This window comes from Malaclemys terrapin, chromosome 9 (genome assembly GCF_027887155.1).
Source record: "Malaclemys terrapin pileata isolate rMalTer1 chromosome 9, rMalTer1.hap1, whole genome shotgun sequence".
Lineage (NCBI taxonomy): Eukaryota > Metazoa > Chordata > Testudines > Emydidae > Malaclemys > Malaclemys terrapin.
Window position 1 is genome coordinate 111,751 of NC_071513.1, and position 27,459 is coordinate 139,209.

General features: G+C 45.8%; 1 protein-coding gene across 2 annotated transcripts in view; it reads right to left on the reverse strand.

Moving 5' to 3' along the window:
- Positions 1-37: 37 nt before the first annotated feature.
- Positions 38-27,459, reverse strand: part of TAF1 (TATA-box binding protein associated factor 1) — a 115,232-nt gene continuing 87,810 nt past the window's right edge. Inside the window, exons 32-40 of one of the 2 annotated variants that reach the window (XM_054039257.1) lie at positions 25,319-25,411; positions 24,844-24,928; positions 18,350-18,417; positions 18,151-18,267; positions 4,854-4,979; positions 3,129-3,227; positions 2,718-2,868; positions 1,850-2,027; positions 38-1,644 (exon numbers count right to left, since the gene is read on the reverse strand). In XM_054039257.1, the coding sequence (XP_053895232.1) occupies positions 1,422-1,644; positions 1,850-2,027; positions 2,718-2,868; positions 3,129-3,227; positions 4,854-4,979; positions 18,151-18,267; positions 18,350-18,417; positions 24,844-24,928; positions 25,319-25,411 (1,140 nt within the window). In that variant the 3' untranslated portion in view covers positions 38-1,421. The remainder of the gene's footprint in view (positions 1,645-1,849; positions 2,028-2,717; positions 2,869-3,128; positions 3,228-4,853; positions 4,980-18,150; positions 18,268-18,349; positions 18,418-24,843; positions 24,929-25,318; positions 25,412-27,459) is intronic. The other variant, XM_054039258.1, reaches the window with a different exon arrangement.

Sequence of the window (27,459 nt, forward strand, 5' to 3'; positions counted from 1 at the left end):
AGCCTGTGATGCATTTCACAAAATGTTTACAACCCTCTTACTGTTACAAATTTATTTCAAATACATTCACTATCAAACTGTAAATTAAATAACAAAGTAACTTACATTAAAACAAAATGTGTCAATATCAACTGAAAGATTGAGAATTTAAATACACAAGTCAGGAAATTCAACAGTTCTGATTCTGGTTGGATTTGTAGCTACTACTATTTGTAGATATGTGCAAAGAAGGGATTTTTTTAAGCGCGACATAGGTATTTTGAAGGAACCCAATCACTAAGTACTCACTTTATAGTAGCTAAACATATCATATTTTAAATTTCAGTTTGAACACGATCTATTCTTCTCCCTTCTGTTCCATACATGGAAGAGCACCAACATGCTTACCTGGCAAGGATGGTTATGAAATCACAAATGGACTGAGACCTGCTCTCACAAAAGCTAAGGGACAGTGGAACAGAAACCATCCTATAATGAAGTAGCATATAAGGAATTTATCTGTATTTTGATTTTAAGGATACATCCAATGAACTATACAACAGAGAGACATGGAGGCTCTATAGCACTTCCTAGATGGTTCTATGCTTTCTCTTCATTTGATTAAAACAGGAAAGTGAACTCACTCCCAGATATTTTAAAGCACAAGGAAAGCCCAGAGAAATTCCTGTGCAACTCCTGGATGAAGACTTGGGTTAGCAGTTACGGAATTCCAGGACAAACTAACTTGAGCAAGGAGCTTCAAAAGCGTTCTTCCTGTGAATTAAGATGTTCAAGGCCATTAAGCAGTTCCCAAGAGACCTAGAAACCGGTTGTGGTAGAATTCCAGGGAATGCATTCATGGGCTGATAGGCCTGACTAATTTTTTTCTGAATATTTGGGGTACACTTCAGAAAATATAAAGGACCATGCCCTTCTCTTTAATAAAGGGAAAACAGCTGCTTTATATGTTAAAAAATATGCTTTAGATGTTAAATTTACTCAGACTTTTGTAGAATATTTCTTCAATTGTTTATTTCTTATATAAATGTATAGGCTGGTTAACTGAGTCATATCAAAGGTCAATGTAAGGTATTTAAACAACAGCCTAATATTTGTAAGAAGTTTTCAGTGTATATCTGAAAAGAATGAAGGAAAGTAAAACAGATTATAAACCTGTAGCTGGCTTCAGTAACTAGAGCTCCTGGACTACTGTGCAGGTCACAGCAAGTTATCTTTGTCTAAATCTTGTCATTCACAATTCAGATAATTTAATAATAAATATACAACAGAATTCTACTAAAATTTAAGTTATACAAGAAAAATAAGATGCTTCAAATTAACAGTGCATAGTCCCTTGGTACAAAAGAGTATGAGGGAAATTCATTCATCTGAATCCAGACCACAGATTGCTACATCCCTCAGTAACAGGGTGTCTGGACAACTCATTCATCTGAGTCCAGGTCACTATCTCCTGCAATGGAGTGAAAATCCTCGCTATCTTCCTCATCCTCTGAAAGATGAACCTGACTTAACACACTTGGCCCACATCGCTGTTCTTCCTCCTCCTCCTCCTCCTCCTCTTCAGAGATCTCATACCCTCCAATGCTGCTAAAGCTGGTATCTCGTGTGTTGGACTTTGGATCTGGCTCCTCATAGCTGCCATAACTAAAAGAAAGAATGGAATCTCATTACACTGACATTTTCAGCTCATCTGTTTACATCCACATTTTCTACTTAACCTCTTACAGAAAAGAAAAAAGTCTGGAGATCTGCTCAAAAGTGCCAGGACTTGGGTAGCTGAGAGATTCCCTTAGAGCCTGCATTCCTACCCCATTCCCTACAGTTCTATATTATTCTCAACTTTGATTACCTGATATTACTGTCCTCCATAACATGAGAGGTCTCTCCGCCATCTCCCTCATAGGACATCATACTCTCTTCATTCTCCATGCCCATTCGTGTGTTCTCTTGAAGGACATGAGGTTGTTTGGGTCTCATTGCACTGGGCTCCACATCTGAATCACTGCCACTTTCACTCAGCTGGATAGCTGTGCAACAAACAGAAGAGGCCTGCTTATTAATTTTGACAGAGCTTTTATACCTTGTGGATTGATTTGCATCCTTTTGTAGTCTGTTGAAAAAATACAATACTGGCTGATTTTCCAGAATAATTTTTCCTTTTACAAAAGCCATCTATCTGCCATTCTTGCACCGAAATAATTACCTCTTCTTACTCATCCATCCCACCATGTGGATCAGCCAACCTATCTGTGCAGCTTCAACAGTCCCCTTCTCTGGTCCTTCATAGCATGATCCAATGTTCCAGCTTTCCTATCCAAATATCATTTAAGCTTGCACCAGCTGCCCAGCCCACTCCACATGTCCCTCAGCATTACATCTAAGCCACAGGCCTCTCCTTTTCCAAGCTTCAGAGTTCCACTATCTGAATCATGTGTGAACACCCAACTCTCTCTCCTGCCCACACTTAGCATTCACTGCTACTCCACTTCATCTCAGCTTTCATCTAAATTCATCTGGTTCTCTCTTTCTGCTCTTGACATCTCCTTTGTAACTGCACCATAACAATCTGTACTTTGTAACCAATATACAAATATAGTGTCCTGTATACCTACAAAAGCTGTAGTGTATGCTACTATAATTGAAGGGCATGAAAACTGGCTGGGTTTGGGAACAATTAATTCCTGCTCAAGGCTGTGATTTAAAGAGCCAGGACTTACACGAAAAGGGATTATCGCCTTCTTCATCACTCCCTTCATCATCATCCTCTCCATCTGACATAAGCAAATCTTCATAAAGAACACTGGCCTGGGGCTGTTGTGCTGAGCCTTCTTCTTCATCAGCAAGGTCACCATCCCCATCTTCAACTTCCTAGGTCACACAGAATGGGAATGGCATACATCAAAGGTCATATACAAGGCTGCTGCCATACCTGGCATATTGACAATATACTCAGTCATTTGTTTTTATATTAACAGTTTTATGACTTCAGATAAGTATCTGATTAGTCATTGCTGTGGATTCTGATGTCACTGAGTGTGCCAGACCCAGCAGACTTCCCCTGCACTGTGGAGTCTTCTATCATGAGGATGCAAGTGGACTACAGATGGGATTTCTGTATATATACTCACTGGGGCTGGAGTCTTAGGTTTCCCATCCTCATCCTCATCAAACCCTTCAATATCTACGTCAGAGTCTTCCTCGCCCAGCCTACCTCGTCCCTGGCGCATCTGAATGAGGAACACAAATAGCAATACCATTGAGGAAGGTACCAGCGGTGACTGACACCACAATGAAAAATCCACCCATGGAACAGGGACTCTTCCTAAGTATTCCAAGACTACTTAGCATTGTCTGCTACCTGGCTTCTCTTGCTCTACTCCTCCTAAGGAGTCCAAGAGAAACTGAGGGTGTAAAGCCTGGGCTTCTCTGCTTTCCTAGCTACTCAGAGTGGGCCACTAGACCTTAAACTACAATTTTTCCTAGGACATTTTCATAGGCAGTCAGCAGGCTCCAGCAGACCTTTTGTCAGCCATATGGGCTGAGGAGGAAGTGCTGCACACTTGGGGACAGAATCAACTCCCACACGTACTAGACACTGCCCACTAGGAAGCATGTTCAGAACAGCAGATACCAATGATATCAGACTATATTCTACCACTGATACTCTTAGTCTGCTGAGTGGGATGCCCCAAGATCCTCCCTACTCTCTCTCTAACAATATCTGCTGCCGCCTCACTCTGGCCACTTCCTTTCCTTTCTTTCTGCTTAATGTCGCTGTCCTCCTTCATTTTCATACTCACGCTCCTATTAACACATCCCTGTATGCCATTCCCCCCTCAGTCCATCTTTGCCCCCGTATGAAAAAATAAAACCAAACAGGTGCCTGTCATCATCCTGACCACTTTGAATATATGTTTTCTCTCTTTTTTGTTGTTGGCTTTCAAGGCTTCTCTACACTACAGAACCTTGGCCAATATTATTAGGAAGAAGTATTCTTCCATCAACATAGCTGCATCTACACCAGGGTTTTTACAGACAGTTATGTCGGTCAAGGGATGTGATTATTTCACACTTCTAGATAACACAGCTATTCTGGCAAAAATTTGCAGTGCAGACCAGGCCTCAGGGAGCAGTACCTGTCACTTCCTATGTGTCTGTACAGCATCCAGCATGTTTTGGTGCTACCACAGTAAAAAAAAAAAAAAATCTCCTGGACCTGCTGAATATTTTTTTTCTGTGCCCTAATCAAAACTAAAGAGGGACTTAACATCAGGCCTTTGTAGCATGAGTCACCATGTGTCCGTCCTGAGTAGTACAAGTGAGGGTCTCTGGCCCTAGACAGATTCTCTCTCAGCAGTAGGTTTTCACCAGTCTTTATTCCCAGTTGCCTCTTTTCAGTTTTCCCTTCTTTGCTGTAGCAGCCAAGACGCAGGAAAGAAAGCAGCTCTCTCAAAGGCTGCTCTAGCAATTGACTGTTCCTCTGCCTGCACAAAGCCCCACATTTCACTAATCTTGTAGCCCTATTATAACTGTCTCCATGTATCATATGATTCCGGTGTAATACCAAAAATCCCATCAACTACCAGAGCAAAGAGAGCCTTTTAACTCACCAACTTCTCCCTTCAAGGAAAGGGATGGGGGGAAAAAAAAAAAAAAAAAAAATCAGTCGTCAGACTCTGCTCCCCATTCTTGAGATAGAGAGAACCTTTTTAACCGCACCTAGCTCCACTTCTGCCAGGAAAAGCCACAAATGTGTCTTTGTCTTCTGTGACCCACAAAGCTAATAACCTCCTTCCAATAAGTTACTTCTACTTCCTAGGTCTCTACCACTTGAAAAATGGGAGATTTCTGACCTGTGTCCCCCGCTTCTCTGGAGTAGTGGTGGGAGTGTCCATAGCAGACAAGTTGCTCTCATCTTGATAGACTGAAGCATCACGTGACATACTGAGAGAGGTGTTGGTATCATACAAATCTGGTGGCTAAAGTACATGAGAAACAGGAGACGTAACTTTCTCAGGCGCTGAACCAAGACTTTGGAACTCTATCACAAGAGATAAGAATGACCCCGGAGTTCACCGTTTTCAGAACTAAATACAGAATACATTTGTTTGACCTGGCTCTCATTATTAAACACCTTATATTTAAACTAAGCAATTTACTCCTAAGAAAAAGTGAGAAAAATATTTTGACTTAAAAAACATGCATACTACATGAATGGGCACAGTATAAAAACAGGACAAAAAATATTTAGTATCATGTTAAGGTATGGTAAAAAAAAAAAAAAAAAATCACACACCCCTACAACTTTTTGGCTATTCTTATATGAACCATCTAATCACCACATTGGAAAGAATTCAGAGAACAGAAACGAAAGGAAAGAGAGGTTACTTACCTGTACAGTAACTTGACTTATTCTAGCTGTTTGGTCCCTATGGGTACACCTCTGTAGGATGTACGCATGCCCATGCACTCTCTATTGGAGATAGTAAATAGTGTCTGCGACTGTACAGAACAGCACTTTGTGCTCCCATGTAAGAGCATACAGGCAGACTCCCAAGCAGTATCTCAATATGAAGGCAGGTACTGAGGAGGCAAATCCAAGACACTTTGGAGGACTGTGTCAGGCTCTGGCCTCAGGTATGACAATGTAATATTTGGTGAAAGTGTGAACTGAGGACGAGCTTGCGGCCCTGTAGATTTCTGGTATCAGGCCATCCTTAAGGAAGGCTAAACAAGTAGACTGAGCTTGGGCTGTCACTCTATGAGGAGGGATGTATCCCAGCTACTTCATAGCATGTCAAGATACAACCAAAAATCCGCTTTGAAAATCTGAGTGGAAATTGGCTGACACTTCCTCCTTTTGGCAAAGGATACAAAGAATCGGGGAGAGGCCCTAAAGGTCTCTGTCCTGTAAAGGTCAAAGACTAGGGTCAGAAGAGTAGCTTCCTCTCTCAAGGCATGAGGATTTAAAATACTGGCAAACAAATCCCTTGATTGATATGAAATTCTGACAAGACTTTAGCAAGGACATGGGCGCAATGTGACCCTGTCACAGCAGAAAGGTATGATGGGTCTGCAATTATTCTCCTAAATTCTCCCTTTCTTTTGGCTGAGGTTATGGCCATCAGAAAGGAGTGTTAAGGGAGAGAGAACAGGTATTGGTTCAAACAGGGGTTTTCTTAAGGCGTTGAGAATCAGATTAAGGTTCTAGGGGAAGCAGGGTTCTGGACAGAGGGAAATCAATTATGTAAGCCCTTAATGACTCGGACCATGGATGGTGGGAAAAGACTGAAACCCCTTCTATAGGTGAATGGAAGGCTGTGATAGCAGCCAGATTACTCTAGCTGAGCTCGTTGACAGACTTTGTGCCATTAAGTCCATTAGTAATCCAGAATCCTTGGGACTGGAGCGTCTGAGGTTTGCAAAGAGTGGGGAAAACACCAGGAATTGAAATGTTTCCACTTCTGCAGATAAGTTTTGTGAGTTGTAGATTTTCTGCTTGTCAAAAGGACTGACTGAACATTGGCTGAACAATTTAACTCTATGCCCAAGAATCACTGAGGAGCTAAGCCATCAGTTTCAGAGATGAAAAGTTGGGATGGATCCCTGAGTGGAAGGCAGAGGCGCATAACCACAGGGAGATGAAGTAAATCCGAATACCATACTTGTCTCAACCAGGAGATTGCTATCAGCCCTCCCTCCTTCAAGGTAGCACACCGGAACCTCCATATTCACTACTGTGATATGATTTTGATATGTTTTGTACAATGCATGTCCTATGAGGCATCATTTAAAAAGTCTTGATCTGTTGAGCCTTATTATCCTATTGAATTATGTGTGTTACCATTGTATCTGAAGTTATGAAGTTTTGTTATGTGTGTGTTACTGAAATATACTGTGAGGTTGGGAGATGCCCACAGCCAGCCTTTCAGTGTCAACAAAGGAGCACCTTGTAAGACAGATTGACACCAGGACCAGCCACACACATGGTGATGGCCAATCAAGAAGAATCCACTCAACCAGAAATTCCTTAGAGAGGGCACGTACACAATGGGGGCTACCTGACCCCCACGTCACAGCAAGGATCTTTCTAGCATCTGAAGAGAAAGTATAAATAAGGGCTGATGACATCACCATTTGGCCTCTCTCCTCCCCCATCTCAACACATGGAAAATCATTTGGAAGACAAAAACTTTGAACTAGGGAGATTGGTCCCTGGCTGAGAAGGAAATACAGCCTATGTATTAAGAACCGTGAGCATCCTATAACACAGGGGTGGGCAAACTTTTTGGCCCGAGGGCCACATCGGGGTTGCGCAACTGTATGGAGGGCCGGGTAGGGAAAGCTATGCCTCCCCAAACAGCCTGGCCCCCGCCCCCTCCCACTTCCCGCCCCCTGACTGCCCCCCTCAGAACTTCCAACCCACCCCCACCCCCCGCTCCTGGTCTCCTGACTGCCCCCTCCCGGGACCACCGCCCCCTATCCAACCCCCCTGCTCCCTGTCCCCTGACTGCCCCGACCCCTATCCACTCCCCCACCCCCTGACAGCCCCCCCGGGATTCCCACCCCCTATCCAACCACCCTCTGCTCCTCATCCTCTGACCACCCCCTCCCGGGACCCTCCGCCCCTAATTGCCCCCCGGGATCCCACCCCCTTATCCAGCACCCCCTGCTCCCTGACTGCCCTCCCGCCCCTTATCCACATCCCTGCCCCCGGACAGATCCCCCGGGGACTCCCACTCCCAACCCTCCCTGTTCCCCATCCCCTGACCGCCTCCCCAGAACCTCTGCCCCATCCAACCGCCCCCTCCTCCCTGACTGCCCCCTAGGACTCCCCGCTCCCTTACCCAACCCCTCCACTCCCCGCCCCTTTACCAGTAGCAGGAGCTCGCAGCCGCGACACCTGGCCAGAGCCAGCTGCGCTCCCCACGCTGCCCAGCTGGAGCGGCAGGCCAGAGCGCAGCCTGTGCGGCGGCATGGCTGTGGGGGAGGGGAGACCACGGGGGCGGGGCCAGGGACTAGGCTCCCCAGCCAGAGCTCAGGGGCCGGCCAGGATGGTCCCGCGGGCCGTAATTTGCCCACATCTTCTATAACATCTAGTAGGTTGAGAACAGCTGTTTGATTCAAATCTTACTTAGTTTGTTAAAGTTAGAATTAAACTGTGTTTTTATTTCCTTATGTAACCAAACTGATATTTTTGCCTTCTACTTATGATCACTTAAAATCTATTTTTCCTGTCTGAATCTGTTTTATATTTTATCTAAAACAGAGAATCTCAGCTCAGGTTAACAAGGGCTGTTGAACATCCACCACCCTTTGCTGAAGTGGCAAACTAATTAATGAACTTGCACTACCCAAGGGAGTCTTGAGCAGTATAAGACGGTATATTTCTGGGGTGCCAGGCTGGGGTGATTTGCTGGTGCCTCTCTTTGTATAATTCTTGAGTGGCTTAAAGAGCCTTCATACAATTTAGCTGGGTGTGGGGTCTCCACATGGTGATTATCATAGCACCTGGAGGGGTTTGCTGCTTGTCACTGGCATACCATTGTGAGAGACAGCCCCGGGTGAAGAGTTAAGGGGGCACAGCAATCCCACAGTGTCAGGTTGTAGCCCTGGGATCCCGTCAGAGTGTACAGCAAGACGTGGGGCCAAGGTACTAGCAGGACATCTCCCAAAGAGCTATGGCTGTATCGTCTGTTGAATCAGAAAAGACAACATTTCGCACTGGGTCGGACTGCAAAGAGGTCCACCTTCAGGAGACCCCAGATTTGGCAGATGCTGTGGAAGATGGAGCTGTTGAGCTCCCACATAGGGTCCTGATAGAAATTCTTGCTCAGGGAGTTTGCAACTGTGTTCTGAAGGCCCAATTGGTAAGCTTCAGAGATTTCTATGTGATGGGAGATGCACAGTTCCACAGTCTTAGCAATTCTGTGTATAAGGACAGGGCTCTTGCTCACCCTTGTTTGTGTAGTACATAGCTACCCTGTTGTCTAACATTACCCTTACAGAGTGTGCTGTAAAGGAATTGCTGTCAAACACAGCATATCGTCCTTAGCTCCAGGATACTGATGTGGAGTGATATCTCTTGGAGCCATTTGCCCTGTTGTGCTGTGGCACTTTATAGATGTGCCCCGCAGCCCAGGAGAGACATCTGGTGTGAGGATTTTCAAAAGGTGGCAGACATGAGAATGGGGTTTCCACACAGACCTTCAATGGGTCTTTTCACCACCTGAGAGAGGAGTCTACTACTTGCGGGGGCACGGTGATTCATTTAGAAAGACCATCTGTTTGGGGTGTTCATAGTCCTTAGTCAAGCCTGATGACATCTGAGGTGCAGTCTCGCACACAGCATAACAAACATGGATGCAGACAAGTGGCGTAGGAGTTGTAGGCAGGCCCTTCCTATTGTTTGGAGACTGTTGTAGGGTAGAGATCAGGTAGGACATAGTGGAAAATCTTTCCTTGAGCAGGTACACCCTGGCAGTTAGGGAGTCTAGGGTGGCTCCAGTGAAGTCTATCCACTGGACTGGTGTTAATGGAATTCTTTAGATTGATATGAAGGCCCAGGGACTGAAACAGGGCAAGGATCTTGGTGGTTGCTGATTGGGTCTCTTGGGCATAGTGGCCCCTGAGAAGCCAGTTGTCCCGATATAGAAAGACTGTGATGCCCCACTGATACAGGTGGGCCACTACTGCTGAGAGGGCCTTTGTAAAGACACTTGAAGCCATGGAGAGTCCAAAGGAGAGGATACGGTATTGATAATGTTCTGAGCCTATAACAAAGCACAGAAAGCACTTGTGGGAGGGATGAATAGCCACATGAAAGTAGGCATCTTAGAGGTTGAGGGTGACAAACCAGTCTGGGATTATAGTAGCTAGGGTTACCATCTTGAAGCATTGTGATAGGACATAGGTGTTTCCTGAGGTCTAAAATTGGCCTCCAGTAGCTGCCTTTTTTGGGAACCAGGAAATACTTGGAATAGAACCCTCTTCCATCAAATTCAGGGGGAACTGGCTCGACTGTCCCCAGATAAAGGAGGGATTGGACTTCCTCTTTTTTGGAGAACCTCTCGAGAGGGGATCCTGAAGAGGGATGGTGGGGAGAGGAGGAATTAGACTGGAAATGAATGGAATATCCCATCGCAACCAACTCCAGGATCCACTTGTCTGAGATGCCGGGCAAGTAGGAAATGGGACAGGGAGATAAGATGGCAGAATCGTGCAGCAGAGGATCTTCAGGGCCCTCAAACCAGGTCATCAAAATGGGTCTCTTTAGAGGCAAGTACAGGTTGTGCTGTCGCAGAGCATGGCGGTCCTGTTTTCTGGACCTCCCTCTGGGCGAGCTCTGTAGATCTAGTATAGATCTGTTGTGGGTGGTACTGGAATGGTTAGGAGTGGTGTGCTAAGGCTTCTTAAAACATCTCTGTTGCAGGCATGTATATTCCCATCAACCACAACGGAGACCTTGAGTGTTTAAGGGAGTAGAGTGAGGCATTCATGTCCCCACTACAGAGCTTGGGCCCTTCAAAGTGGAGGTCCTCCACAATATTTTGCTCCTCCCTCGAGAGGCTGGAAGCTTGGAGCCAAGACACTTGGTACGTAACTAGTGTGATGGCTAAGGACCGCGAAGCCACATCAGCAACATCAAGAGAGGCTTTCAGGGAAGCTTTGGTGACTGATTCTCTGAAATGAGGACTTGAGATTGTTCCCTTTGGTTTGGTTGTAGTTGTTCAATAAAACAAGTAAACTTTGAATAGTTGTTAAAATCATATTCTGCCATCAAGCCTGGGTAGTTTGCAACTTGAAACCGAAAAGCCAACAAGGAATAGCTTTTCCTACCCAGGTGATCCAAGCATTTATCCTTCTTCTAGGCAGGAGAAGGTCTGGCGCATGCTTGATAATTTCTGTCAATGACTGCATGTAATTTTTTTTTAATCTGCCTGTTTACAAGTGGACGGCATAGTAGCAGTTGTTTTCCATAGCATACGTGCAGGTGACAACAATATCTCATTGATGGATAGGGCGATTTTAACCTGGGGAGTGATATGTAAAATGCCTACCAGGAAATGTTGAGACTCCTCTAAAGGAATCTGGATGGATTCCACTAGATGGTTCATTGAGTTCTGGAGGGCCCTAAAGTTGTCTGTATGTGAAGGCTGTGGTGGCATTACCAGGTCTGGGGAGGAGGAGGAGGATTTGGTCAAATGGGGAGAGCCTTCTTTGTTCAGTGGGTCCCACTCCTCCTGGGTCTCCTTGGGTATGAGGGAGCACATGGTACCGGTGGGTGAGCCTACAGTGCCTGTGACTTGCAGTACCATCAAGTATTCTTGCTAGTGTTTCCTCCAAGGTGCTACCCTATAAAATTGGTTGCTGTAATGTGACGAGGTGGTCGAGTAAGCCCACTGGGAAGCTCAAATGAGAGGTAAGTCACCTTATAGAGCCAACTCTCAGGAGACCTTGTGTCCAACAATGGGTACTGCCAAGGCTCTGGCTGACACGGGTACTGAAGCCCCGGTACTCCCCAAGAAGCCCCAATTGCAGAGACCTTCAGGTAAACAGCACCGAAAAGCCCCTACTGGGTAACATCTGATGCCTCTAGGCACCAAGACGCATCAAGGTTGGATGTTTTTCTAAGAAATCTGCTCTAGGAATTATTCTGGGAAAGTTTTATGGCCTATGCTATAGAGGAGATCAGAATGGTCCCTTGTGGCCTTAGAATCTATGAATCTAAAACCGGGGATTTCAAGACCACCTCAAGGGCTCTGGTACTTTCGTCATCTCAGAGCCACAGAGACCAGCCAGACTGGCACCTAGCTCTTTCCCTGCTACCATCCTCTTTGGAACATCAGCGCTGCAAGCATGGAGATATCATCTGGTCAGCCTCTCCGGTACTGTATGCAGCATCGTTAGCCCTGCATCAGTCCCCATTCTCAGCTCTGGTACTGCCTCAGGCACCTACTGCCTGTTATAGTCCTCAAGATTCCTTTCCCCTGAGGATCTCCTCATCTTGGAGGAACTTAAGTCCCTCCTCTTAAGGAGCCACTTCCCTGATACCGCTTTGACAGCTGGAGATTGAACCCTTTCACATCGGAACAGGATCTGATCCACTGCCTCCAGCACTGATGCTTGAAGCCCTCTTCCCCCTTCCCTCCCACCCTTTATCTCAGGATGAGACATCTGCAGACTCTGAGGTCTTCATGCAGGGCTCTTTTGACACCATTCCACCACACTCCTCTAGGAACATACCCTGAGAGGACTTTCCAGAGTTCGGCATAGGTCCTAGGTCCTTTGGACCTTGTGCAGACCTTACATTTTGACAGGATGTGAGTTTCTCCGAGACACTGGCAATTGCTATGGGAAAAAGACCCGAGGAAGGAAGCACAAACGTGCTATAACTAAGAAAAATGTAACTAGGAAAATAAAAACTAAAATAAAATAAACAATGGAAGTACACAAGAAAGGTGGGAAGTAGCTGAAAGCAGCAGACGCCACAATTACTCAATCTCAAGCCACAGACAGTTGAGAAGAAACTGGAATAGTGACAGATCTACACCTCCTTATATGCCCTTGCATGGGAGCATGAGGCTGTGCTCTGCACAGGCATGGACCTGCAGACATGATTATTTACAGTCTCTGACTGAGAGCGCATGGGCATGCACACATCCTATGATGGACCACCCATAGGGACATAAAGAACTGACTGAAATGTCCTATGGGAAAAATGACATTTTCTCCCCTCCTCTGACCAATCAAGGATTGTTCTCAGTTGTACATTTACTGTCCAATTGTGTTTTAAGTGTTCCACGGGATGGTTCTTCTATGACTTCGTTTGAAAGACTGTTCCACAACCTGACACATCCTACCATCAGAAAGTTTCCCCTGATATTTAGCCTAATTTCTCCCCCTCTTAAATTCACTCATTACTCCTAGACATACCCCTTTGTATGACCCTAAATCATTCCTGTCTCCCTTTTGGGGGATTATACCCATAAAATACGTGTCGCCTGTTATCCTTCTTCCCCCACACACCTTAGGTTTAATTTGCATAAGCAACGACTATTTAACTTCAACTTTTATTTTAAGTAATCTGTCCCGGCCCTTCATTTTTTCTGAATTTCCATTGTCTCTAAATTTTGTTAGTACTGGGTGTCCAGAAGTAAATGCAATATTCCAGGTAGGCCCACCAGACCCACTGTGATGTACTGAACCTCAAAGTAGTACCCTGTAACCCCCATATTCATCATTGGTATAGGGTTATGATATTTCATACAAGGCATGACTTGCAAGGTATCATATGAAAGGTCATTGTTTGCTGAAACTCACGGTTCTGCCAAAATATGTATACTGTTAGTGTGTATGAAGTTATGAGATTTTGCTATATGGCTGTTACTAAAGTATGTTGAGAGTTTGGGAGTCACCCCTGCTAGTTCTCCAGTTCAACAAAGGAGATAATCCACATCCAAACGACCATTGGCTAGCAGGGGAATCGTAAACAAGAGATCTACAATTTAATAAGACACAGTTGCACAAGCATCACACAATGAGGATTGCTCAACTCTGACTCAGCAAAGCCCACCAGGATATGTCTGGGCCAGTATTTTTCCAGGCACATAGACTGAGGATATAAAATAAGAGAGAGTAGCACCATGAAACCACCTCTCTCCTTCCCCACCTATGCTGGGAAGACAAACACTGAACTGCAGAGACTGGTCCCAAGCTGAGAAGGAAATTCAGCCTGCATATATTAAGAACTGTAATCTGCCTACAAATCCAGTGGGATGAGAAAAGCTGTTTGATTCAAATCTTGATTAATCTAATAGTTTAGGATTTGGATGCAGTTTTACTTTTATTTCTTAGGTAACTATCTCTGACCTTTATACCTACCACTTATACTATCTTCTGTAGTGAATACACTTATTTTAATGTTTTATCCTTACTAGTGAATTTGTCTAAAGTGCTTGGAGACTCTGCTCAAATTACAAAGGCTCATGCATGTCCACTTTCCTTTGATGAAATGGTGAGCTAATTAATGAGCTTGCACTGTTCAAGAGAAGGTCTTGAGTAGTGTAAGATGGTATACTTCTGGCGTGCAAGGCTGGGGCGATTTGCTGGTGCCTCTCTCTGTATAATTCATGAGTGGCTTAGAGAGCCTTCATGCAATTTAGCTGGGTGTGGGTCTCCACATGGTGATGGCTGAACAGCAGCAGCACCTGGAAGGGTTTGCTGCGTGTCACTGGCAAAGCATTGTGGGAGACAGCCCAGGCTGGAGAGTTAAGGGGGCACAGCAGTCCCACAGTTCCAAGTTGTATCTTGGGGATCTTGTCACACCCATATAGAGAAGAAAGAAATTACTTGTTGCAACTGAGAGGTACAATTGCAGGGAGAGTTCTGCTCAGCTGCTGCAGTGCTGGGCAGCTAGAATCTTCAGAGAATTTTGCCGCCAAACTATCAAATATCTACTGAGTATGTGCAGACAGATTTTTTGAAGACTTACAAACTGGAACAAAGTTGCATGCTTTTTCCACAGGAATAGCAAAAAGTATATCCCTTCCAAGTTTCAAGGCCTTGCTCTAAAGCAGGCCTGCACAACTCGTAAAGCGGCAAGGGCCATATTACTCCAAAGAAAACAGCTGAGGGCTGAAACCCCCCGGCCTCGCCGAAACACCCCCCCCCCCCCAGCGCCGCCGGAAAGCCCTCCCCCAGCGCCACCCAGCCCCCCGAAACACAACACCCCCCCCAGCACCGCCCACCCCACGGAAACAACCCCCCCAGTGCTGTCGAAACACCCCCCCAGCGCCGCCCAGCCCCCCCAAAACAACCCCCGCCCCCAGCGCCGCCCGCCCCGTGGAAAAAAATCCTCTTTCCCCAGCGCCACCCTGCTGAAATAGCAGTATTGAACCTTGGTAATATGTTATAGCTGGTCCCTAAGGTAGTATAATTAAGGTAAAAGAAAAATGTCTTTTTGATAGAATAAGATCTTCCCCCCACTTTGTAATCAATTGCCCTCTTGAATGAATGAGGAAGGCGTGGAAGGCAGCACCTCCAGACAGCTGCAACCCTTGGAGAGGGGCTGGGAGCCAGACCAGATCAGTAGAACAGGTCAGCCACCGACTCGTCGCTCGCCTCCTCACCCCCCGCCACTGCCCGCTCACTCGCCTCCTCAGCCCCCCACCCCTCCAGCTCGCCTACTCACCCCCCGCCACTGCCCGCCCACTCACCTCCTCAGCCCCCCTCCCTCACCCGCCGCTTGCCTACTCACACCCCGTGGGCCGTACAGTGAGCCCCAGTGGGCCGCATGGAGTCTAAAGCATGGCAAGACTAGAGCTTCTCAGTTAAATGATGAAGGTTTTTTTTGTTTTGTTTTTTAACATACGCAAAAATGCATTTTTCCTTCATTTTGTTCTTGGAAACAGGTGAACTATTTTTACTGAAGTTTTCCAAAAATAATTCATCTAGATGCAGAAATTGGCATGGAAAAATCTCAGCTAGAACAGTTAAAGTTTGGCAAAAAGTTATAAGCAACTGAAAACAGGGTCTCTTGTGGGATGCATCAGGCATCCTTAAGTACAGACAAAGATTCCAGCTCTGTCTATAACAGGGGTAGGCAACCTATGGCACACGTGCCGAAGGCGGCACACGACCTGTTTTTCAGTGGCACTCACACTACCCAGGTCCTGGCCACTGGTCCGGGGGGCTCTGTATTTTAATTTAATTTTAAATGAAGCTTCTTAAACATTTTAAAAACCTTATTTACTTTACATACAACAATAGTTTAGTTATATATTATAGACTTATAGAAAGAGACCTTCTAAAAACATTAAGATGTATTACTGGCACGCGAAACCTTAAATTAGAGTCAATACATGAAGACTCGGCACACCACTTCTGAAAGGTTGCCGACCCCCGGTCTAGAATATACCTCTAAAGAACAAACTGTAGAATTCTGTGCCACAAAATAGTGAGGCCAAGAACTTTGCAGTACTCAGAAAGGATTAGAAATGTACATAATAAATGGTACATAATGTTACCCGAATATCTGGGGTCTTGCAGACCGTTTAATTTGGGAGGAAAAATTGTTGATAGTTATTTCTTTGAGGCAATCTTGTTTATTTACACAGAACATCCACAAAATACTGTTTCCCAAAATAAAGAATCAAGCAAAAGGAGGCACTTTCTTTGCTCACAGTTCTCAGCTTCTAGCCAGCATTCTGCCCAAAAAGCTCTCTTGGCTTTTTCTCAGGGCCATTTTACCAGTGCTTTTCTTGCTGTCTCTGTGGCTTTTTCTGGTCCTGTCTGTCTGTCTTTTGGCTGCTTCTCACTGTTACAGACACCCACCCCCATCCAGCTAGTTTTTGCAATCTATCCCTAGCCAAACCCCTCCATCCACATAGCTCTGCTTCTGACTGGCTTGCATGGGTCCTTTGTTTAGGGTAGTGACACATATTGTCTCATACTCATATGCCTTACTCCATAAAGGAGCGTAGTGGCTCTTACATTTTCTCTGAATAAAGGGAGGCTAGCACATCCTCCAACATAACTATAATGTCCATGGTTTTATTAGTTAGGTTCAGGGCCGGTGCAAGGAAGTTTCACGCCCTAGGCGAAACTTCCACCTTGCGCTCCCCCCCCCCCCCAGCCCTGCGGCAGCTCCCCACCTCCCCCTTCGCCCTGAGGTTCCCCCCGCCCCCGGGGAGCCGTGCGGCAGCTCCCCACCCCAGCTCACCTCTGCTCTGCCTCCTCCCCGAGCACACTGCCCCCGTTCTAATTCTCCTCCCCGCCCAGGCTTGCGGCGCCAAACAGCTGATTGGTGCTGCAAGCCTGGGAGGCAGGAGAAGTGGAGCGGCGACCGCGCGCTCGGAGAGGGGGCGTAGGAATGCAGTAAAAAAAAATGGGGGGCACCGCTTTTTGGCACCCCCAAATCTTGGCGCCTTAGAAAACCGCCTAGTTTGCCTAAATGGTAGCACCGGCCCTGGTTAGGTTAAAACTTTGAGATATAAACCCTCATGTTTCAGTACCATATGTCTGAATTAGGAAGAAACTTTCCCTACAGTGAGGTGTTCCACGACTTCTCTACTGAAGGGTTTCTTGCACCTTCCTCTAAAGCATCTGGTACTGGAGACTCTTGGAGGCAAGATAATGGACTAGCTATACCTTGGGCTGATTTGGTGTGGCCATTCCTATTTTCCTAACCATGTCCCTTCATCCACTAATTTTAGAATTAATCAGAAATGCAATCCAGTTTTACCAGATAATTATTTTAAGTATGTAAATATCAAGGACGGAGAACAGCTGTTCAGAGTAGACTGGGGATCTATGAGTAATACCCGAGGAAGATATTCCAAGTCTCAAATGATGGGAAACCTGAAAAGCAGTAATGCTGAAAAAGACCAAGATGGGAGCCAATCAGATCTAGGGAACAGCAAATGAGACATTTGTTTGGAAAGTGATACAGCTGCAAAAAAGGACTAATGCAGTTTTAGATTGCATACGCAAAGGCATCACGTGTCACAGCTAGAAAGGAATAGTGCTCTCTATATAGCTCTGGTGCAACTACACCTGGAATAACATGGGAGTTTTATTAAGAAGTCAAATTGGAATGAATCCCACAAAGAACATGTCTAGAAGGCTGAAGGGATTGGTTTATGCACAAAGAGTTTAATAGGTAATGCTTAGCTAAGCAGCAACTTAATATGAGGATGCAACAGCAAAGATATTTGAAGGGAGGACATCGCTGAGGTACATGGGATGTAACAGAGTAATATGATTAATGAAATTTAAGCTAAATATGAGGGAAGCTTGCTGACAGATGTACTTGGCTGTGGAACAGTCTTCTCAATGACAGGGCTTCTAACACACAGAACTTTTACAACTATATTGGACAAGCACTAGTATGTATGCACCATAAGGAATAATCCTGCAGGTGCTCTGGGAAATGGACTGGATGATCTAATACTTATTAGGTATATATGATTTATTAATTATTCAATCATTCAGTCCACCTTCTGGGAGCCAATACAGAATTCATCCTTAACTAAAACCAAAATGTTCCAGGAGACAGGAACAGACAGCAGGAGGCCCCTCTGGACCAAACACCTAGTGACAGATATAGGAACTGAAAAGAGGTGCAAAACCTCACTTCATCAGACTCACCTGAGGTGTGTAGGGTCCAGGGGTCATAGGGTCAAGACTTTCCAAATCTGCCTCCTCCAGTGCTGCTTCCTTAGCAGTAGAGATGTCTCTCTCAAGCTGAGTCAAATGCTCATCATACTAAGAAAAAAAAAGTTTGTCAAGGTTGTAAAGAAATAGAAGTTAACTATACAAATACATTGCAACAGACTAGACCACATACCTCAGCCAGCGTCTGGCAACAGATGTTCACGATTTCCTGAGCAGTTTTTGTGTACTGACTATCCGGCCCTGCAATGAGAACCACACCTTCTTATGTTGTCTGAGCTCTCCTCAATGCTGGCACTTTGAACAAGCACTTTATGATTTTTTAACAAAGCCCATGAAATAAGTAAACCCCACAACCTGTCTTCTGATTTTTCTGTGACCAGAAACAACCTACAGCAGGGCTGGGATTCATGCGGAGTTATGACAAACCCACAGCTCTCTTCAGCTGCTACCTTGAAAACTGAGATTTTGGCGAACATTAAAAAAAACTGTCTAGCTGTTATTATTGCAAAGAAAACCTCAAAATGTGAGCCAAATAACTGATGCAGAGAGGTCTACATGGATCTGTGGAGAGCCTTCAAGAAAAGCTCTGAGAAGTACAAATCACCCCATTAATCTCAGTGAGATTAAACTCAGATGCCCATTAATTACAATTGAAAAGACAACAATAACTATTTCATGCCGCATGTAAGAAAGGAAAGAGAGGGAAGTCTCATTTTGGTGCCACAAGTGAGTAGATATCACATCTCTTTCCCCCCACTCAACGAAGAGCCAGATTCAAAGGAGACGAGCACATCCCCACGTATATTCAAGGGGTATATTCTGAGGGGAAACCACGCTCAAGAAGTGCAGCAGAGCTGAGAAAGAACACTGTCATATTTTGAACTAAATCTGCTGTGAGCAGCTCTCTTGCAGAATGTATTTTGTGGGCAGAATTTGGAAGAGCACCACTACTCCTGCCCCACATTTTTACTCCTTTCATACAAAGGCGATAAGAGAATCAAATGGAAAAGATTTGCTACGTTACAGTCTACCACTGCAGTAGGTCTTCAAGTGCCTTGTCCAGTTCAATTTTAAGATATCAACTGATGGAGCTGCTACCACTAACTTTCCTTAGAAAGCTATTCCATGGCCCAATACTTCTCAGAAACTTAAGAGATATTGGATGCAGGAATTTAAAGGAATACTGTCAACACAAAGTGTCAATTTAAAACAAAAAGTTACTACTAATTTCAGATCATTCACTTGCCAGAGTTTGTGATTTTTTTTTGTGATCAAACATTTTAAAAAGTGTTTGGTCTTGCTCATATGAAAGCCCCACAGAAACCATGGAAGCTAACAGGGGAACAGTGAGAAGGACATGCACAATGTCCAGCCAAATGTTTAAAGAAAAGAGAAAATAGTCCCTCTCTTCTCCCCCCCCCCCCCACCCCACCCCCGCATCCCCAATCTTAGATGTTACTAACAGGTAAAACATGAACCATTAGCAGTGAGATTTTTAAGTTGACAATGTCCTTTTAAGAAGTTATACAGGGTGGCCTTGCAGAAGGTAGAATATACATGTTTTAGAATAAGGACACTGAGGAAAGCTGATATGGAAGAAACAGGCAAGTCACAGCAGAGGAAGAGAATACATGAGGACTGGAGGAGTACTGAAAACCCAGAGAGTCATAGGGAGAATCAGTGAGAGAATGGAAAAAGGAGAATATCTGAGGTAAAAGGGAAGTGGAAGAGGGTTAATACAAGAGGACAAATGGGGAGATTGGACTGTTTGAACATACTGCAAATGTGTCTTCTCATAGCAGCGAATACTTTGGTCTAAAGAATGACTGTTAGTGTAATCATCCCTGAACATGCCACAGCAGCAGCTGAAAGTCTCGTTGTTTCAGCAGACTGCTCCCCCATATAACTGTAACTCGGGTTAATGGGTTTAACAAAAAAGGGAGCCAAATTTGTTGCTGGGTAGATGAGAGATGGTGAAGACTGCTTGAGAAACAGTGGATTCTGTGAACAGAGTCTGAGATAGTATTATACCCAGCATTGCTTCTGCCAATTATGATGTTTTCATTAGAGTGAGGCAACCTTGGCTGAAGGGCCAACTGCTTTCTTAATTCCATCTACCTTCCTCTTAGAACTCCTTTTTCAAAGGACATTGGTATCTTTTTGCACAGAACAAGCCAGTATTATTGAACACAATGCCTTGCTGTTCATTGCAATGTGCTCTTTACTCCTGGGGGAATTCTGCACCACTGCGCAATACAGAATTGCAGAAATTAGTGTTGTGCGCGCAGAATTTCCTTTCCCGCACAGAAACGGGCTGCAGTGCTGCTAGCCACTGCTAGTGGCGACTGGACCCGGCAGAGCCCAGCTTGAACACAGAAGACACTGCTGGCGGGAGCAGGAGGGTTCCTGGCGGCTGCAGTTTCCAGCATGCCCTGAGGGAAGGAGAGGGTGGTGCACAGGAAACTCTGTGCACCCCTGGGACTGAGCATAAGGCTGTTTCTCAGTCTGGATCCCTGGGCTTGGAGGGGGGGGGTGTCTGGGCAAGGGGGCTCCCCACAGCTGGGCTCTAGTAGGGGAGGGGGTGCGGGTATCTGGGCTGGGGGGGCACGGCTGGGCTCTGGGAGGGAGGGGTTCTGAGTGTCTGGCCCCGAAGCTGGGCTCTGGGGAAGGGAGGAAGGGGGCAGAGAAACAGGAACTGGGTAGTCATAGGGGTTTCTTTAACTCTTTTCCTGGAGGAATTTGTGTGTGTGTCTGTATTGTTACAGACATACTTGCTGACAGGTATTTTGAAATAAATTACCAACATAATTGAAACTGGCATGATGATGTGTTATTTTGATAAATAAAATCTGCAGAATTTTAGAATGTGTGCAGAATTTTTAATTTTTTGGTGCAGAACGCACCCAGGAGTAGCTCTTGGTCAAACTAAGGTTAGCACAAACTTCAGGAGAGGATTTCATGTTGTGGTGAACATATGCTGTGCATTTTATTTCAATAACTGGAAGTATTTCTTCAGAATATGCTGCAAACCAGTGCTTATCCTGTACAGTCCTTTTTCCAAACGCTAAGGCTACAGCTATATGGATATTCACTCTGAGTGTGTTCCATGGTGCACCAGCTCTCAGGGAGATGCAATCAGTTTCATAGCTTGCTTCCCTGAGATTCACAGAGAATTGAAGACACCTTCCTTGGCCTTTTGTGTTGTTGATGTTAATGCATGGGCAACAGTTTTGTCTGGTACAATGAAATTTCTGTAGTGAAAGTTACATTTTGCAGCATACAAGTGCATAGTCTGTGTCACAGTCTACACTCTGAAAACTCTGAATATGGTGAACATCCATATGTCTTTTAAGTAGGTGTTAGTAATGCAGTGTCCTCAGTAGGTGTAGAGCTCCAGTAGTCTTTGCCCATTGTAATTAATTTTTCCCTCTCCATGCTGGCCAATGCACAGGAGCCACATCTCATGATCTGAGAAGATTCTAGCTTTGAAGTCTCCCAGGAGATAGTGTTGCTACCCAATGGTAGCTTACAGATGATGCTATCAAGTTGCTGACAGAACAAGTCCTTCTCTTTAGAGACAAACGGAAAGCATTGGGGCATACGTACTGATAATGTTGGCAAAGCCACCTATGGTAGATATTCTTAGTGATGTGATACATTCTAATGTTGCAATGAGTTTTTGACTGAAAAACCTATCCTGTGTCCACAGTTGTCTCATTCACTTTTTCCATGCCAGAAAAAGGTGTATTGCATCTCACGTAGAGAGTCTGTGTCAGCTACTCTGATTTCAGAGAGAGAGCAGCTACAATGATGTCAAGCTGCTCTGTCAATGAGGGTGGACTTTCTAGGATCACTGACCTCTTGATCATCTGACGTATCAATGTATATTGTCCTCACATTTCAACAAGCAAATTTGAAGAGGGCAACCAATGGACTCAAACAAGTGTGTATGCCTAGCCAGAAAACAAACAAAGAGGTAGAGATTTGCCTTAGGACCAAAGCCCTCCTCTGAGCAGTACTGACTAGGCTCAAATGCTTGGAGACTAAGACGTTCTGAAGCCAGCACAGCTGCAGGAGATTTGGAGGGCAAAGCTTAGTTGCAGTGTCAACCGCCTGATGTTTTCTCTGGAGCAGATTTTCTTTGGTTTTCTCCTCTAGCCTTTGTTCAGTCAAGAACTAGCTGCAAGGCAGCAGTGCCAGGCTGAGTTACCACTTGGTGGATATCATTTTTTATTCCAATGGGTAGCTGACCTACCCCCACACCACTCCAAGCATAATTCCCATGATAGCTGTAATGAGCAGGCCAGGAGCGGTTACGCAATTGTGCAAGCAACGTCTCATTCAGAAACAAGAGTGTCTTTGGCTGGACTGAACCCCTGAGGAGCAGACTGAGGCAGCAATCAGGTTTAGGTGCAGTGTGGCTGGAATCAGGTTGACAGGAGCAGGGTGTGGGATGGGGGATTTAATGGCCTGTCAATCATGAATCAATCATATGTCCCACATTCTAGCAGTGCAGTCTGCTGCTCTAGCCATAGCTAAGGTTGCAAACCCTCCCAGAATCAGGTTTGATCTCCCAGAAGCTACTGAAGCCAAACAGAGAGATTTTAGGCCGCTAAAAGTCCAGCAGAACAGTGGGGCTAAGGCAGGCTCCCTGCCTGCCCTGGCTCTGTCCCGAAAACGGCCGACATGACCCTGCGACCCCTGAGGGGAAGGGGAGGCAGAGGGTCTCACACGCTGCCCCCGCCCCGTGCAACGACTCCGTAGCTCCCATAGGGCAGGGATGTGCCGGCCGCTTCCGGGAGCGGTGTGGGGCCAAGTCAGGCAGGCAGCCTACCTTAGCCCTGCTGCGCTGCTGACTGGGAGCCGCCCAAGGGAAGCGCCACCCGGCCAGAGTCTGTACCCCACACCTTTACCACACCCCAACCCCTTGCCCCAGCCCTGAGCCCCCTCCCACACCCAAACTCCCTCCCAGAGCCTGCACCCCAATCCTGTTCCCCAGTCCAGAGCCCCCTCCTGTACCCAAACTCTCTCCCAGATCCTGCACCCCCTCTTGCATCCCAACCCTCTGTCCCAGCCTGGAAGCCCCTCCTGTACCCAAACTCCCTCCCAGAGCCTGCACCCCTCACTCCCTCCTGCATCCCAATCCCCTGCCCCAGCCAACAGCCTGCACCCCAAACCTCCTCCAGCACCCTAACCCCTTGCCCCAGCCCAGTGAAAGTGAGGTGGGAAGAGCGAGCGACGGGGGGAGGGGGGGAGATGGAGTGAGCAAGGCAGGGGGCGAGACAAGGGTGTTTGGGTTTGTGTGATTAGACAATTTAGCCATAGCTAGTGTGCTACAGAATCACTAGATGCTGCCCCACACCCTCCTGTGACCCAGTGACTCTGCCACAATGAAGCCAGCAGATCATGAGTGAGTCATCTTTAGCCAATCCCTCCAGCTAAGGTATGCAAAGACCAGTGATAAGGCATGGACAATTGCCCACCCCCTGCTGTACAGAGTGTACCCCATGTGGCCGTACGGATCAGGAGATGGCCGTACGGATCAGGAGATGACCACAGTCACAATCCAGGTCCAGTGTACTGGAGGGGAGGAGGGAAGGAGAGAGGAGCAGAGGAAGAACTGCCTCTAGCACCCAAAGGCTCATGGCCCAACCATACCCCCGATAGCGGAGCTGCTAAAAGAAGGTGCTTGCTCTACCTACTGAAGCAGCAGACTGGGGATGTGACCTAGTTCTAGGTCTTACAAAGGTGAAGCAGTCTAAGGCCAAAACAGAGTTTCAGCTGCTTCTGTGGCCTGTGTGGGCATGGTTAAACCAGCAGTCAATCTCCAGACCATAGGATTTTACTGTGCATGAGAAGTTCCTGTTGTAAGGCCAGTGATGGGAATCAGCAACTTCCACCTTTTCATGTTCTCTGTATGTATATATATCTTCTTACTATATGTTCCATTCTATGCATCTGATGAAGTGGGCTGTAGCCCATGAAAGCTTATGCTCAAATAAATGTGTTAGTCCCTAAGATGCCACAAGTACTCCTGTTCTTTTTACTAAACAAGTCTGTGAGCCAACTGACTTGTGCCCTGAAGAACACAGCTGCAGCAAAGGGGCTTGAGTTGGAGTTGCAAATGGATTATGGTAGGTGGAATGTTAGAAGAAAGAAAGGAAGGGTTTGGAGGAAATAAGTCAGGATGCTTGTCAGTGAGGGAGACAGTGTGTTCTGATCACTCAAAGGAGTCCAGGATGGAGGTGCTGATCCTTCTGTAAAGAGGAGGAGGAGGAGGAGGAAAGGGTGGGGATTCATTGCAGGGTTTTGTAAATTTGGCTCTTTTTGAAACCATCCTTAACAGATTGCATTGTGCATGCTCGGTCATAAACATTCCAACCCCTCCAACACCAATCTCAGGTGGCTATAAAGAGTACAGTTCGTTTGACATGAAGTGACCTTTAGGTTTACAGAATTACAACTGAATTCTTTTAAATTTAAACAAAAGAATTAGACTTCTGAAATTTAACCATAATCCCATGGCATGCAAAAAGATTATTAGGTGCTAATTAACATAACTAGGTTTGGGGCACTGTCTGTTTTAAAGTAGTGCAAGGGTTTAGGAGTGGTCAGATATGGTTTCAGGACAGTGTAATGATCGGGGCTAATATTGGAATTACTTACCATTGTACTTAATGCTGTTGGCAAGAATCAGTTTAACATCATCCAGGAAGGTCTCCCTGTTCTGATACTTGTGTTTGGAGATATTCTGGAAGAGATTACTCAGTGATAAGATCATAAGAAAGGCCATACTGGGTCAGACCAAAGGTCCATCTAACCCTATATCCTGTCTTCCGACAGTGGCCAATGCCAGGCACCCCAGAGGGAATGAAGAGAACAGGTAATCATCAAGTGATCCATCCCCTATTGCCCATTCCCAGGTTAGGGACACTCCTGAGCATGGTTTTGCATCCCTGCCCATTCTGGCTAATTGCCATTGACGGACCTATCCTCCATGAATTTATCTAGTTCTTTTATGAACCCTGTTATAGTTTTGGCCTTCACAAAATCCTTTGGCAAAGAGTTCCACAGATTGACTGAGTTGTGTGAAGAAATACATGAGTAACAGAGTTGAACACTTTCTTAAATGGCTGCATACCTTGCGGATGGTCTCTAGGTCCATTGGATTGATAATCACTTTGTAATAATCTGGAACAAACTTTTTATTAACTGGATGATGAAATGGCCAAGACTGCAGAAAATAAAAACAGACAGACAGACATAATTGGGAACAATTCCTTGTAGAAATGGTTATTGGATCTTGAGGCCAAGCGAGAGAGTGTTTCACAAAATAATCTTCAAGAGCAGTTAGCAGAAACTTAGATACAGATTCTATATGGACCGGAAATGTTTATCACAGTGATTCCTGCATCCAATTGTATAGCCTCAGCAAGAGTCAAAGATAAACATAGGACTAAAAGAGCAAGAACCTGTACTATACAAAGCAGCTCTTATCCAGTGGGCTTTACTATTTAGTATCATTGTTACTTTCCAAGCATTAGCTAGAATCACTATCAAGAACATTAATTCCTTGAAAAGTCAATGCAGGAAAAACATCTAAATTCTGTATCCACAGGAAACTATCAGCAGGAGCCAAACTTCTAAAGCCTGAGATTTCTGTGGAGAAAAAAGAAAATTCAAAACCCTGACTCCAGCCAACTTTTCCTTCCTGAAGCCTAATAAAAAAGCATCCACTGGGAAGAGTCTGTCAAAGTTTTGGAGGGACAGATACCAGGGCAACTTATTCATATACACACAGCAAATCCGAGGCGCACTAGGCCGGGCAATCTCTTAACACTACCCCACCCCCTACATGTCACATTATAAATAAGGCTACGATTTATCATGGAGGTAACAGCAGTCACGGATTCCATGACTTTACCGGACCTCCGTGACTTCTAGGGCTTCAGGAGGAGGTGGCGGCAGGACTGTGCGCCCCTGCCCTGCAACTAACTAGGGCTAACTGGAACCAGGACCTACAACCCCAGCCCTGCGGCTTCCGCTGGAGACTACAGACAGGGCCCTGGGCCCCAGCCCCGCAGCATCCCGGGATTGGTGGGGGCTGCACACCCCAGCCCCACAGTGTCCCAGGCTTGGCGGGAGCCATGCGCCCCAGTCCCGTGGCTTTCGCTGGGGGCTGTAGCTGGGGCCACACGCCTCCCTTGCGGCTTCCCAGGGCCGTGTATGCCCCCATCCCGCCCCACTGCGGGTGGAGCTTGGCAGAGGCTGCAGTCGGGGCCGCACACCCCTGTCCCACAGCTGTGGCTAGCTCTGGAGCTGGGCCTGCATGTCCCCTGTGGCTGTGCTCCCCACTGCGGCTGCTGGAGCAGGGGCTGTGGCCCTTGCCATGGCAGGGGGCTCGGCCTGTCAGTTGCCCCCCCCATGGGACTTCATTTTTTTGTGTATTACCCGTGACCTGTTTGTGACTTTTACTAAAATAACCAAGATAAAATCTTAGCCTTAACTATAAATCACTAAGGCCTGGTCTACACATAAAATTGTACCAATTTAACTAAAGGAATGATTTTATACTGATTTTGTTAAACTGGTGCAACTTTGTGTGTGGACTCATATCACTCTAAAACTGGCTTATATATGTTTAACTTGCACCTGTAAATTTACCAATGCAAGATAAACTAATATAAGCCAGATTTACAATATAAGAGAGCCCTCACAAAATTAAATTGGTTTAGTTAAACCAGTGCAATATTTGCATCCAGACATGCCCTCATCAGCTTCTTGTATGAGGCACTTGTGGAGTCTGACAGAGAATTTTCTTGCTCTCCCTGGTTAAGCTTAAGGCTGCAAGAACAGTGCTGAAAAAATGCCAGAGAGCTGGCATGATGCAATGTGCTGTGCAGTGCACTGAGAACCAGGTAAACTGGACTGCATTTGTAAATGACTTCTTTGTCTCAGTTACCCCTTCTGTAAATGAAGACAATAATGCTGATTTTTTAATAAAAAAAAAAAAAATTCCAGAGTCCTCCATTAGAAACTTTACTTACAGATTTACTGCACACACTTTAGCATAAGGACTTGTCTAAACAAAGTTAGTTCACAGCAAGCAGGGTATACATTTAACCCACACTGGCCTGCCAGGCACTAAGTGCCCATGCAGACTCTGCTGCCATGAACTAAAAGTTCACTAGGGCGCTTCAATCTACCTGCTATGAATGGGAGTAGCTTAGGAGCGCAGTAAGGAACTTTTAGTGCATGGCAGCAGAGCCAACACAGCGTGTG